Below are 14,173 nucleotides of genomic sequence, written 5' to 3' on the forward strand. Positions count from 1 at the left end.
GTGCCTAAATGGGAGCTCCGAAGCTTTAAAGCTTTCTTTCCGGTTTCGATTAGTGTTATTAGATTGATTACTTCTCGTAGGGCTTGTGTTGATGATCGTGCTTCCTTGTTCTAGGTTCGCAACTTCCATGCACAACTTCTACTCACGAAGGTAAGGGTAACTCAGTTTTAGAGTGTCCTTGAGTCTTGCATGTATTTATCGCACTGCATGCGTTTGAGATGAAGATGTTTATATGAATTGACATTTGATTTTGATTATTATGCTGAACTGGGAAAATGTTTTTTGGAGGCTTCGGCCGAGTGAACTTATTGAGACGTGTGTCTCCGTTTTCTGAGAGGCTTCGGTCGTTTACTGGTTTCTGTCATTACTGCTTTCTAGTAGATAAGACATGGTTATTGTTGATACTTGACTTGACTTGAAATTGTTGATTGAGTGATTACTGAGGTTGAGGATTGTTGTTGACTAACTTGACATTTAGGGCTTGAACTTGAAGTAGCAATGTGGTGGCGATGGTTCCACGTGATTGTCCCGTCTTTCAAGGCGTTATAAAGTGGCGATGTGGTGGATATTGTCCCACGTGATCGTCCCATCTTTCGAGATGTCCTAAAGTGGCGATGGTCCCACGTGATTGTCCCGTCCATAGTGGCGTTAAGTGGCGGTGTGGTGGTGATGGTCCCACGTGATCGTCCCGTCTTGAGAGACGTTGCTGATCGATCCATATCGGTAGAAGCATATAGTCACATTATAGGACACTAACATTTGATTATGTTTATATCTGATTTAATTATATATTGTTGATTATGTTATATCTGCTTTAATTATATATTGTTGATTATGTTATATCTGCTTTAATTATATATTGTTGATTCTGTTTATATCTGCCTTAATTCTATGTGGTTAATTATGTGATTATCTGATTCAATTATATGTTGTTGATTTTATTGATATCTGTCTTAAAATATATTATTAGCTTATTTATCGGAATGTTTTGGAGCTTTTGAAGTGACGATGTGGTGGATATTGTCCCACGTGATCGTCCCGTCTTTCGAGACGTTATTAAGTGGCAGTGTGGTGGATATTGTCCCACGTGATTGTCCCGTCTTGCGAGACGTTATTTGGTCGATTGATATTGGTGTTTTCTTGGATAACTGATTTAAGTTCGTATTGTTGATTTCATGTTGTTGGATACATGTTGACATCCATCTTGAATTAAGTTGCTAGTTTATGTGCCATGATATGCACTTAAATTTGATTAGCATGCTTTTCTCCTTTATATGTGGTAGTCGCATGAAGTTAACCATTTTTATTTGCTACTTGTTATTTGGGCGCTTAACGCTATTAGGCGATGAAGAGCCTTCTGGCGATGCTTAGCCATGCTGAGATGGAGGAGGGATAGTAACCGGCGGAGCAAGGATGGAAGAAGCTGTATAGTTTCCTCTTAGTAGTTTATGCTTTGACTCTTCTTCGTTATCTGAAAACTCTGTTACTAAAACCCTGTTTTCGCCACTGTTTAAGTGTGCGTACTTATTTTGGAAACTTGCTTATGCTATTGTAATACACTATTATTATATGTCGGAAACGGGTTGTTTAATTAAGACTATGTTATGTATTAAACTGTGTTTAGTTGTTTTGAAAAGAAAAAAATTATCATGTTTTCTTAGGATTACGAAATAGTCCTTAGACTTTGTTAGGTTACTAATGTGATTCCTAAGTTGAGAAATTGGGGCGTTACAAATTCATAGGTATTCTTAGGTGATATCTAAGGTAGGGAAACACTCGGAACAATTACGGGAGCTAAAACTAGAATAAGGGCTTTTTGGTCCACTTTAACAGCTCAAAAACTTAAAGTTGAAATTTTTTAAAAACGAATCGGTGGAGTTATAAACAATGCATTTACTAACAACTAATCCTACATGCACTAAGCAAGTTCGAGGCTTTAAGCGTCATAAAGTAACGGTTGAACAAAAATGGGTTTATGGCTCAGATTTCAGATCTACGGCACCACGACGAGAATCTAAGCGCACGGATCATGAATATGAAGTGTATAGAAGGCATATAAGCTATTTGAAAGAAGAAATGAAGCTAATCTGACATTTTATCAAAAAGCTCCAAACTTTGAGTACATAAAGACATGAAAAAAGACATAGGAAAGAAGAAAAGGATGCATGGATAATGATTCTTTCCTCCGTGCCTATCCAATGAAACTGAAATCACGACGATCTGACAAGAAACGGTGAAGTTCGCCCTCTCTTTTTCTCTCTCTAAACTCACGACCACTCTTGTAGAAATGAGGAAGATATTTTGATTTTCCTTCTTTTATAGGAGGAGGAAAAAGAAGAAAAATAAAGATTTCGCGGGTCCGGTCGTTTTGGTACATTCATCTGCTGTAAAATTGAGTATTCGGCGACAGAATGTCGAAGCTCAATTCAGAGCTCATTTATAATGAGAAAATGACTTAAACGCAGTTTGCTTCAAAAACTGCCGCAAAACTACTTTTTGCAATTGACATCGGATGAGAAAACTTCCTTCACAAAAAATATTCCTAGCAATGAATGAATTAAGACAATACGAATGGAATTTATGAAAGAAGCTCCGAATGGAAAAACCTTTTACACAAGGTCTCGCTCAAGTCCCTGTGGAGATAAAACCTAGCTTTATCGAGTTTCCGAAAAGTGAAAACCATCAAGTTTATGGTCGAAAGTTCTGTAATGGAACACAGGTCGAGGGAAAAATACCCTAATGTTCTTATTTTTCTGCAGATTTGAAATATAACTTAAACAGTGCTCTAAGAGCGGAAATAATTTTTTTCGGACACTCCGAACCATAGTCAGGTGTGAAAACGACTCATGCTAACATTCAAACTGACTATAGTGTCATAATCAAATATATTTTGAAATTAATTATCATTTAAATAATTTTCATGACGCGCAATTAAATTTGAGTAAGGAAAATAACATAAAAAATAATAGAGTATAAACACTCAATTATTTAATATAATGAAATTAAATAAATACGCTAGTTATTTATTTTAGGGTCTTACAATTATCAACGTATTTTATTAATGGCTTAGAACTGTCAATAAATTACCGACGGTTATAGCCGTTGGCCGTAACTGTCGATAATTTGCCGACGATTACAGTCCACTATAATTTACCGACATTCCTCAAAATACTCATCATTACTTATTACTAATGAGCTATATAACGAAAATCTTTTTCCTATCGGTAATTTCGTATTACTAACGGTATTTGACCGTACCGACAGTATTTGACCGTCGGTAAAACATGTTGTTTTTGTAGTGCTCTCTCTCACACAGATTCTCTCTTTCCTTCTATCTCTCTTTCTTTCTTGATCTTACTTCGACCACCATATATGGAGCCATCGCAGAGGACATGATGGAGCCAGAGAGCAAGGGCTGATGGCGCAGCTAGAAGGTGAGGGAGGGAGAGAAGAGAGCAGGGAAGGGAAGGGAAGTTTGAAACTTGTACCAGTTTATCATCCATCAAATCCTGACCATTCAATTAAAAAATATTCTAAGATTTTATAATCCAATGGTGTTAAATCATGATGCACTGCTGAACCAAAATTTAAAACATCCACCCTAGTTTTAACCACAAAAACACATTTAACAATATTTTATCTCAAATTATTAGTGTATTTGTCTTACTTGTAGAGTTACGAAAAAGTTTCCATCACTCATAGGCTTTCAAATCCCTTTGCACTTCCATTTTACATCAAAACTTGTCTATCGTCATAACTTTTACCAAGTAAAAATCATAGAAAAGCAAACACTTTTGAGTTCGTTCATCTTACTCTTACCACTTTCTTGTTCAGTATCATTATATAGTCATTGTCAACGGTGTTGAACTGGGTAGCTTTCTTCTTCTCATGGCTATTCCATCTTCCTCTTCCTTCAGCTACGAGTTCACCTTCGACGTGTTCCTCAGCTTCAGAGGCTCCGACACACGCCACGGTTTCATCGGCTTTCTCTACAAATCTCTTCTTGACAAGGGAATCCGCACCTTCATCGACGACGAGGAGCTTCAGAGAGGAGATGAAATCACACCGTCACTCGTCAAAGCCATTGAACGGTCCAGAATCGCCATTCCAGTGTTCTCTAACAGCTATGCTTCTTCTTCGTTTTGCTTAGATGAACTTGCCAAGATTTTTGAGTGTTTTAAGAAGAAGGGCAGGTTGGTTTTGCCTGTTTTTTATGATGTGAATCCTTCTGATGTGCGGTGCGGCGAGACCGGGAGTTATGGAGTAGCTCTGGCTATGCATGAAGAGAGGTTTAGAAATATGAAGGAGAGTTTTGAGGATAACATGGAGAGGTTGAAGAAATGGAAGGTTGCTCTTAAGCAAGCTGCTAACTTGTCTGGTTGGCAAATCAAACTTGGGTAACTCTATATTGTTTCTTTAACTTTCAATTGTCTTATTATATAGTTTTGAAACTTGAATAGGAAATAAATTATTGTTTAGCTTGAACAGGTTAGTTCATAATTTATTGCATGTCAAACAATTTGAATTTGAATTAATATGATTATCAATACATGGGTATGGTGGTTTATTTAGTATGACTTCATAGAAGCTTGTTTGTTTGGGCAGGAATGAATATGAACATGAGTTTATTGGGAAGATAGTTAGAGAGGTCTCGAACAAGATCAATCGCACTCCTTTGCATGTTGCGGATTACCCGGTTGGATTGGAGCGTCGAGTGCTAGCGGTGAAGTCGCTTTTGGATGTTGGATCTGATGATGGAGTCCACCTGGTAGGGATCTATGGAATTGGTGGGATGGGTAAAACAACACTTGCTCGAGCGGTTTATAATTTGATTGCTGACCTATTTGAAGGTTTGTGTTTTCTTGACGATGTGAGAGAAAAGTCGGCCAAACATGGATTGGTACATCTCCAAGAGTTGCTTCTTTCTGAAATAGTTGGAGAGAAGGATATTAAGATAGGAAGTGTCAGTAAAGGGATTTCAATAATAAAGCATAGGCTCCACCAAAAGAAGATTCTTTTAATTCTTGATGATGTTGACAAACTGGAACAGTTGCGGGCTATTGTTGGAGGGCCTGACTGGTTTGGTTCTGGTAGCAGAGTCATCATAACAACTCGAGACAAACATTTGCTAGCAAGTCATGGGGTTGAGAGAAAATATGAGGTAGATGATTTAAATGAAGGAGAAGCACTTGAATTGCTTAGTTGGAATGCTTTTAAAAAAGACAAAGTTGATCCAAGTTACAAGAACATTTTAAACCAAGTAGTATCTTATGCTTCTGGCCTTCCATTGGCTTTGGAAGTAGTAGGTTCCCTCTTGTTTGGGAAAAGCATAAAAGAGTGGGAATCTGCATTAACACAGTATAAAAAAATTCCTAATAAAAAGATTCAAGATATACTTAAGGTAACTTATAGTGCTTTAGAGGAAGACCATCAGAAAATTTTTCTTGACATTGTTTGTTGCTTGAAAGGTTACAGATTGGGAGAGGTTGAAGATATACTTTGCGCTCATTATAGTGTCTGCATGAAATATGGTATTGGGGTGTTGGTTGATAAATGTCTCCTAAAGATTAAGAATGGTTGGGTGACATTTCATGAATTGATAGAAGTTATGGGTAAAGAAATTGATCGACAGGAATCACCAAAAGAGCTTGGGAAACATAGAAGGTTATGGTTCCATGAAGATATTGTTCAAGTGTTGGCAGAAAATACGGTAAGACTCATATTGATGGTTTGGCTTTTCATCTTCAATCTTAATTTATCTGATTCTTATATGCTCACTTCACAATTGTGTTTTTTCCCTTTGTAACATCTAAATTTCTCTAAATGTGTATTAAAGTCCTCACATTTATGCACTGTATTGTGCTTGATTCCTTCCTTTTATGTTAAAAGGGAACTAGTGAGATTGAAATCATATATCTGGATTTCCCCTTATTGGAAGAAGATGAAGAAGTATTAGTAGAATGGGATGGAGAGGCCTTCAAGAAGATGGAAAATCTCAAAACTCTGATTATTAAAAATTGTCATTTTTCCCAAGCTCCCAAGAACCTTCCAAATAGTTTAAGAGTATTGGAGTGGTGGACATATCCTTTACAGGATTTACCATCTGATTTTCATCCAAAGAATCTTGCCATATGCAAGTTACCCGAAAGTTGCTTTATGTCACTCGAGTTGTCTGGCTTAATAAAGGCAAGTGTAATGAAATCTTATCTCTAATATTTACGTCACTCTTATTACTCATTTCATTATTTATTTATTTATCTTTTTGCTCTGTAGAAGTTCGTGAATCTAAGAGTCTTGAATTTTGACGGAACTGAATGTTTAACACAGATACCTGATGTATCTGGTCTCCCAAATTTAGAAAAATTGTCATTTGAATGTTGTGAGAATTTAGTTACAATTCATGATTCAGTTGGGTTCCTGGATAAACTTAAACTCTTGAGTGCTTTTGGTTGTACCAAGCTTAGGAGTTTTCCTCCCATCAAGTTGAGCTCGCTTGAAGAATTGGAACTTTCATCTTGCTCAAGTCTTGAGAGTTTTCCAGAAATATTAGGAAAGATGGAAAATATTACACGGCTTGAGTTGAAACACACTTCGATAAAAGAATTGCCATTTTCATTCAGAAATCTTACCCGGCTTCGAGATATTGCACTGCTTGACTGTGGAAATGTTCAGTTACCAAGTAGTATTGTGATGTTGCCAGAACTGGCTGAGATTTTTGCAGTGGAATGCAAAGGGTGGCTATTGCCAAATAAGGACAAGGATGAAGAAAAAGTGAACTCGATGTCTTCAAATGTAAAATGTCTTTGTCTCTCGGGCTGCAATCTGACAGATGAATATTTTCCCATACTTTTTGCGTGGTTTCCTAATGTGAGAGAGTTAGAGCTATCCAGCAATAATTTCACATTCCTTCCTGAATGCATACAAGAATATCGCTCTTTGAGGGTGCTCGATTTGGATAACTGTCAGTGCCTTCAAGAAATTAAAGGGATTCCGCCAACTTTGGAATATTTCTCTGCAGGAAACTGCAAATCCTTGACTTTTGGATGTACAGACATGTTACTGAATCAGGTTGGTTTTGTAAATGTACTTTATTTGATTTAATGATTGATAAATGATGCACAATTACTTGATGTTTGCTGATCTTATAAGTTATTTATGACTATCAGGAATTGCATGAGGCTGCAAATACCATGTTTTGTTTGCCAGGAGCAAGCATACCTGAGTGGTTCAACCACCACAGCATGGGACCTTCAATTTCTTTCTGGTTCCGTAACAAGTTCCCTGCCATAGCTCTCTGTTTTGTTGTTGGACCGATGGGCAAGGACTCAATTTTGTTTGGACCCATCGTGACTGTCAATGGCAATGCAATTAAGATGAAGTTATTAACAGAGAAAAGGTTCTGTTTTGACTTCTCAGCATTAACTGATCATATACTTATCATCGGTACAAGATACATGATATTCGAAGATAATCTGGATAATGTACTTTCAGAAAATGAATGGAATAACGTGGTGGTTTCTATTGGTATTGACTTTGAATCTAGCTCAAAGGAAATAGCTGTCAAGGAAACGGGAATCCATGTAATCAAACAAGAATGTAACATAGGTGATATCCGATTCAAGAGTCCTTATGATGAACCCTTTCTGAAAGAGAAGGATAGATTGGTGAACATAGGAGATTCTCATAGACAAATTATGCAGCAGCAAACAAGTTCAGTTTTTTTGGAACCGCATGTAGGATGGGATAGAGAGTCACTTTCTTCGCTTCCATCTTCTGCATTTAACGATAATGTTAATTGGGATTCAAACTCAACAAGCATGAGTAGCACCACCGCTGTCCAAGGTAAATCCGTTTCCAGCATTTCTTTCTCTGTGTGCTTTTACTATTTACTAAATTTACTTCTATTTTGTTTTTGCTTCTCTAAACATAGAGGAAAAACAAAAAGAGAACCAGGACTAGAGTGCTCTTGCAGTGCATTCTTGAAGAAAAACATCAATGATTCCAAAATAATTTGAGTTCTACATGATTACAATTATTAAGAAAATGCAAGAAATAACTAGCAATTTAAGGAGTATGTTTGTAAACAATTTTGCCTTCCTAATATCTTTTTTGGCGGTTGTCTTCCTAATCTGAAATAACGTATTCAACATTTTTTACCAACAGGCCATGAAATTAGGTCACATAAGAGAAAAAAGGGTGAATTAAGGTTGAACACAGGAGTTTTACAATTTGTGCAGCAGCGAAAAAGAATGGCTTCAATGGGTTTAGTGCTACGACAGGGTAGGGCTTCACCAGGTTTATTGAAACGGCGGGGCAAAGAGCGGCTTTCATTACTTCCTCCTCCAACATTCAATGATAATATGGATTGGGATTCAAATTTAACACAGATGAGTGGCATCACCAGTGTCCGAGGTAAACACATATGCAGCATCTGTTTCTGTGTGCTTTAACTATTACTAATTTTACTTCTATACATTTTACTCCTCTAGTATGGATGAAACAGAAAACTAGAAACAGGGCTAGAGTGCTCGTCTGGTGAATTCTTGAAGAAAAATTATAAAAGAGTCTTATTAGTTGTTCATGTAATGTCAAAGAATTTGAGTTCTACGAGATTACAAATTCGTAAGAACATGCAAGAAAACAATATCTGCATGTATTGTCAAAGAATTTGAATTCTACAAGGTTACAAATTAATAAGAACGTACAAGAAAAACAATAACTGTAACTGTCAATTTGAGTAGTATGTATAATTGTATATATGTTAACTATTTTGACTTCCTACTTTGAAATAACTTAAGAACTTCTTTATTCCAACAGACCATGAAATTGCATCACGAAAGAGAAAAATAGATGAATTAAGGTTGGACATGGGAGTTTTACAATTTGTACAGCAGAGCAGAAAGTGGCTTCCATTGCTTCCACCTCAAGCATTGAAGTTATTGAACAATAATGCAAATTGGGACTCAAATTTGATGGTATCATCACCGATGAGTAGCACCAGTAGTGCCCAAGGTATGTTTGTTATGGCTTTTTTTTATGCATGCTTTCACTATTAACAATGTCAAATTAGTAATTTGCTATTGAAAGATAAGTTGAGCGCCGTAAGATAATGGACTATGTGGTAAGGAAATGTTATGATTTGATTTGACTAGTGTGTTTATATATTCATAATTTGAAAGGACTTATTCAACTTAATAATCCCAACTAGCAACAATTGCACCACGAAAGTGGAAATAGGTGCATTAAGGTTGGATGGTGAAGGTAATGAACCATTTAGTCAGGCACCTTCAAAAGTGGTTTCGGATTCAATTATGTCAAGTGTGGTAATGATACTGCTAGTAATGAAGGTAAAAAATATGTTTGTATTTATTTCTCCTAATTTTATACAGCGATGGAGTTCTAAAAGAGGCTGAGTTTGTCATCATGAGATGCACATTGAGATTCTGACTTTGATGGTTTGTCAATTAAAATGTCAATTTCACTAAATTACTATTAGGGGATGGCCACCTTTTTCCTAGCCCATTCCGTGGAAATTTAGGTCTTGGAGAAGTTTCACCTTTAAATTTTTCCTTATCTGTGCTCTTACCAATTTTTGTGTAAGGAAAAAATATTTACTTTTATTTGACATTGATATTTGATGAATTTCAGACCGTACCAATAAAGGCTTTGTTGATACAAGATTTTTTCTTTTTTACTTTAGCTTTTTGCACTGTTAACTTTGGTATATAGAGGAAGTATAGTAAAATTAGGGATGAGTCTTTGAAAAAGTTATTAATCCCCATTGTTGAGGTTAAACAAAAATTAAGTCTTAGAATTAAAAGAAAGAACTATGTTTCTGGTTACTCTTTTGGTGTTCAATAAGTTGTGGGCATGATATTAGCAAGTAGCAACTTGGTTTATTCAATATTAAAAGATGAGGGACAAGCCTGTATAGTACTCTTAACACTCTGAATTTCAGGTTTGCAAGAGCAACATGTACCTTACGCTACCAAACATAATTTTGAAGGCTGTGAAAGTGTAAATGAAGCTGAAGGAAAGGAAATTGAAGAATGCAACAGTTATGATGGAGAGGTCAATGGCAGGAGCCCAGTAATGGAGCAGCTATCAATGACTCAGGTAGAGGGTATTATTGATGGCTTTTCAAAGTAATATACTAGTCTAAAAGCCAAAAGAATATGATTAGTAAACTAGTTTTATTATCTCTTCAAAGTTCAGCTATCATATGATCTGTAGTTGGCAAACCTATTGGCAACTATGTATGTAGAAAGTATTTACCTATTTTATTCTGTGTGTGAGAAATGAGAAAATGAGGAAAGTGAAGAGATTTCTTGTATGTTAAGTGAAGAGATTTCTTGTATGTAAATGAAGTATGCTGATTGCATTTGGTATTGATCTTAAAACATATTATAGAAATTGTCACCATCACATAAAGCATCATTGTTTTAGCATGTAACTTTGTTTGTACCCAATGGAATAGGAGGATCAAGTGACTTGCGAGAAATACCAACCTGCCTCAAGTAGGGCTTGGGATCCAATGGAATTAGAATATCAAGTATCCAGAAAACCAATTTGACTCAAATGACAAGAGCTTCTTAAGTACAAGGGTTCTAATGTGGTGGGGTGTGAATCTAATCATTGAAGAGGTAACACTGCTTGCGTGCTATAATCGTTTTGGTTGCGTCTCTCTGCTCTTCCTTCTCTAGCTGCTCGGTGATTTCCCGCAGCGGTTCTTGATGGCCTTTTCGGTCCTTTCCTGCGACGACGCGACCGTGTCTGTCGCTCTCTAGTGCACCAGTTTGTCTTCCTGCAGAGGTTCCTTCTCTCCGGCGCGGCACCTTCTTCCTGGTGAGTGGATAGTTTTTAATGTAATTAGTGTGTTTGAGTTTACCCCCCTCTGAGTTTATGTAAATTCTCGAGTTTGTCAAATTTGATTACTATCTATATCATTTCAGTTATGTATATCCCGAAATTGAATAAATATAAGAAATTGAATTGATTTTCGTAGCGTATCTGATTGAGATTGACATTCTCATGTGTATGATTATATATAATTTTTGGCATCTGATTATGCAATTTACTTTGATTCAGGAATGCCAGAAATGAAGCTAGTGGTTGGGTTGTAATGGCAACCGCAGTTGCCAATTTCATCATCATTAACAGCCACAGATGGATCTCATGTCAACTCAAACCGAGCCATTAAGCAGCACTGTTTGGAAATCCAATTCCGAGCTGATTGATGGCCTTTTTGTTCCTCCAAATGCTCCCAAAAATTTGAACAAGTTACTGAGAAAGCAGGTTAAAGGAAAAATTGGTATGCATTAGATTATTCTCTCAATTCTCCTTTTCTGAACACAAGCAGGGCTGGATTTGTTTTTCTTTGGTTTTTCATCTATTCATTTTAGAGCCTGTTTGGATACGGACAAAAGAACAGTTATTGTAGCTTATCTAAAAAAGCACTAGATAAGCTCCAATAAATGCTCTTTGGTGTGCATCCAAACAAGTTCTTACACAGGTTAGCTGGCTGTAGTGATCGCAACCTTTTTTTATTTATCTAGATTGAGATAATTTGATCCAGGTCAAATGCAGATAGATGTCTTCATTTCATTTACATTCTGCTGGTACCAAGGAAAACAATAACATCTAGGCAAAATCTTCATGTTAATTTTATTCAGTTACTTTTTCCTTTGGTTTTACTTTTGCTCTTGGTGGAAAACTATAAAAGTCAGTTGTCTATTTATCTAATTGTATTTAAACCTCTGTCAAGTTCAACATGCTGGCTCAAACCATCACCCCTGAGTTGCAGAAAGATCTCAAGTTATTGAAGGTGCGTTTTAGTATTAACATCTCTACCTTTTTACGCACTTTTCGTACAATGGCAAGTTATACTTTCGCCCAATGTAACATTTGAGGGTGCAATGGGAATATTGAGACATGAAATGCATCTGTAAAGCACACACAAACTTGAATGTATCCCGTCAATAAGTGTCATGCTATCTAATTTTGTTTTTGTTCACCGTTCTTATCCTGACACAGTTCAGGAGTGCTATTGATCCGAAGCGTAGTCTACAAGAAGGGTGACAAAATCAAAGACCATTCCCAAATATTTCCAGGCAAGTTCATTGTTTATATTAGATAGATCATAGGAAAGCATATGCTTCAATGTTACTTGTTCCATCAAATACGGGATCCCGGCTTTAATTTTTGGATCATTTGGATATCATCAGATGGAAACAGTTGTAGATTCTCCATTGGACTTCTTCTCAGGAAGATTAACAAAGGAGAGGAAATCATCACTTGCAGATGAACTGCTTTCTGGTCAAAACCTTGCAGCCTATTGGTAAGATAGGCAGTAAAGTATACATTTGCCTGGTTAAATAGAAAAGGCCTCTCAGTGAAAGTAGAACTTGTTTCCTATGCACTTTAGTTTTTTTATTTATTTTGTTGCTTACAGGTATTCTCCACGAGAGTCAATCTTGTTCGAGTCGGGAACATCCATATCATGGTGGGGCTAACTCTCCTAGCGGGACTTTTTCCATCTACACGCTGGATGCTAATAGTAATACTTTGAAGAGTTTAGAATTGTTTACACCATTTCAAAGAATCCTAGTTGTAAAACCTATTTATGCTAGGCTTAATTGCACTTTTGGTCCCCCAACTATGGCCTTCCTGCGAAAATCGTCCCTAAACTTCAAAATTAGCAAAACTCGTCCCTCAACTATACACACAGTTGCACTTTTGGTCTTCCGTTAGCATTCCGTCAGAAAACTAACAGAATATTCCGTTAAAAATGAATTAAAAAATAAAGAAAAAATAAAATTGAGAAAAAATAGTATTTTAATTGAAAAAATAAAGAAGCTCACTTAAATCCGTTTCCTCTTCCTCCTCCTCTTCTGTAGATCATGGTTCTCGTTCAAAGCTTCAAAGTTTCTGGGTTTTTGGTCGGGTTTCTGGGTTACAAGCTTCGAGCTCCCCCTCTCCAGACACCATATGATAGGTTGAAGCTGTATCTGTAACAATGGTTTGAGATCTGAAAAAAAAAAAGTCTTGGATTTTCTTCTCTGGTTTTCCTTTCTCAGTTATGGTAGATCTATTGTGAGAGGGAAGAAGGGGTTTGTGGGCTCAGTTTCTGGGTGGGGTTTGGGGTGGGTTCCGGTTGGGTTTCTGGGGAGGGGTGGGGTTGGTGGAGGGAGAGGTGGTTCTGGGTTGTGGTTTGCTGGTGTGGGTTCGGTGGAGGGAGAGGTGCGAGTGAGAAAGATGAGATGAAGATATGGAGGGAGAGGTCTGCAACTCCTTCTTTTGGGTTGTGAAATGGATTTCTAATTTCATGAGGAGATGAGAAAATGGGATCTGCAAAGAGTGTTGAAGAAAAACCCAAAACCCCTTTCTCTCCAGCAATCCGCTCCAATTCAATTTCAGTATGGAGAGTTTGTGTTGATGGTTGAGGGAGGTAGTGGTGAAGAGGAATGAAAGGAGAAGGGAGGGGAGGATGAGGGATTGAGGTTGATGAAGATGGAGAAAGTGAGGAATGAGGAGGGGGAGGATGAGTGGTGGTTATATTGAGGAAGATGAAGAAATTTGGTGACTGGATTGTGAATTGTGACGGATTATCTCCGTCACTAGTCCCAATCTGTTAGATTTCTGACGGAATGCTAACGGAAGACCAAAAGTGCAACTGTGTGTATAGTTGAGGGACGAGTTTTGCTAATTTTGAAGTTTAGGGACGATTTTCGCAGGAAGGCCATAGTTGGGGGACCAAAAGTGCAATTAAGCCTTTATGCTATATTTCCTAGGAACATTTTGGTGTGGCCAGTGTCTTCACTCTTATTCTTTTGCATGGAAATTCTTTTTCTTTCTACTCCCTCCCTCCGTTCCTTTTTAAGTGTCGTTTTAGCATAAAGCTCTCCAACCAAGATAGTGGATTTTTAGAGTTGTTTTTCCCATTCTACCCTCTCACATCTCAATCATAAAGTCATAAAGCTCTCCAACCATGATAGTTGATTGTTAGTTTTTTTTCCACTCTCTCATATCATTAAACCATCTACCACTCTCACTCAATCATAAAGTCATAAAGGTCTTCATAGTTATTAAGAAAGAAGAATTTTATGAAAAATGTGAAGTGGAGTTATTGAAAAAGTAAGGGTATAATTGACAAAATAGAACCTAAAACATTAAA

General features: G+C 37.0%; 2 protein-coding genes across 3 annotated transcripts; both read left to right on the forward strand.

The window, feature by feature from the left end:
* Positions 1 to 3,753: 3,753 nt before the first annotated feature.
* LOC130738578 (TMV resistance protein N-like) lies at positions 3,754 to 12,114 on the forward strand. Of its 2 annotated transcripts, none has more exons than XM_057590617.1 (12): positions 3,754 to 4,397; positions 4,606 to 5,710; positions 5,890 to 6,186; positions 6,277 to 7,068; positions 7,167 to 7,842; positions 8,164 to 8,412; positions 8,818 to 9,012; positions 9,959 to 10,116; positions 10,478 to 10,845; positions 11,089 to 11,311; positions 11,765 to 11,824; positions 12,034 to 12,114. In XM_057590617.1, the coding sequence occupies exons 1-9, from the start codon at positions 3,889 to 3,891 to the stop codon at positions 10,571 to 10,573; spliced, it is 4,077 nt and encodes a 1,358-aa protein (XP_057446600.1). In that variant the 5' UTR covers positions 3,754 to 3,888; the 3' UTR covers positions 10,574 to 10,845; positions 11,089 to 11,311; positions 11,765 to 11,824; positions 12,034 to 12,114. The 2 variants fall into 2 exon arrangements, with proteins under 2 accessions (XP_057446600.1, XP_057446599.1); XM_057590616.1 differs by having other exon boundaries at positions 3,755 to 4,397; positions 6,274 to 7,068.
* Positions 11,167 to 12,512, forward strand: LOC130736746 (uncharacterized). The gene is made up of 4 exons (XM_057588535.1): positions 11,167 to 11,295; positions 11,765 to 11,824; positions 12,225 to 12,337; positions 12,452 to 12,512. The coding sequence occupies exons 1-4, from the start codon at positions 11,167 to 11,169 to the stop codon at positions 12,510 to 12,512; spliced, it is 363 nt and encodes a 120-aa protein (XP_057444518.1).
* Positions 12,513 to 14,173: the final 1,661 nt, after the last annotated feature.

Source organism: Lotus japonicus, chromosome 2 (genome assembly GCF_012489685.1).
Source record: "Lotus japonicus ecotype B-129 chromosome 2, LjGifu_v1.2".
Lineage (NCBI taxonomy): Eukaryota > Viridiplantae > Streptophyta > Magnoliopsida > Fabales > Fabaceae > Lotus > Lotus japonicus.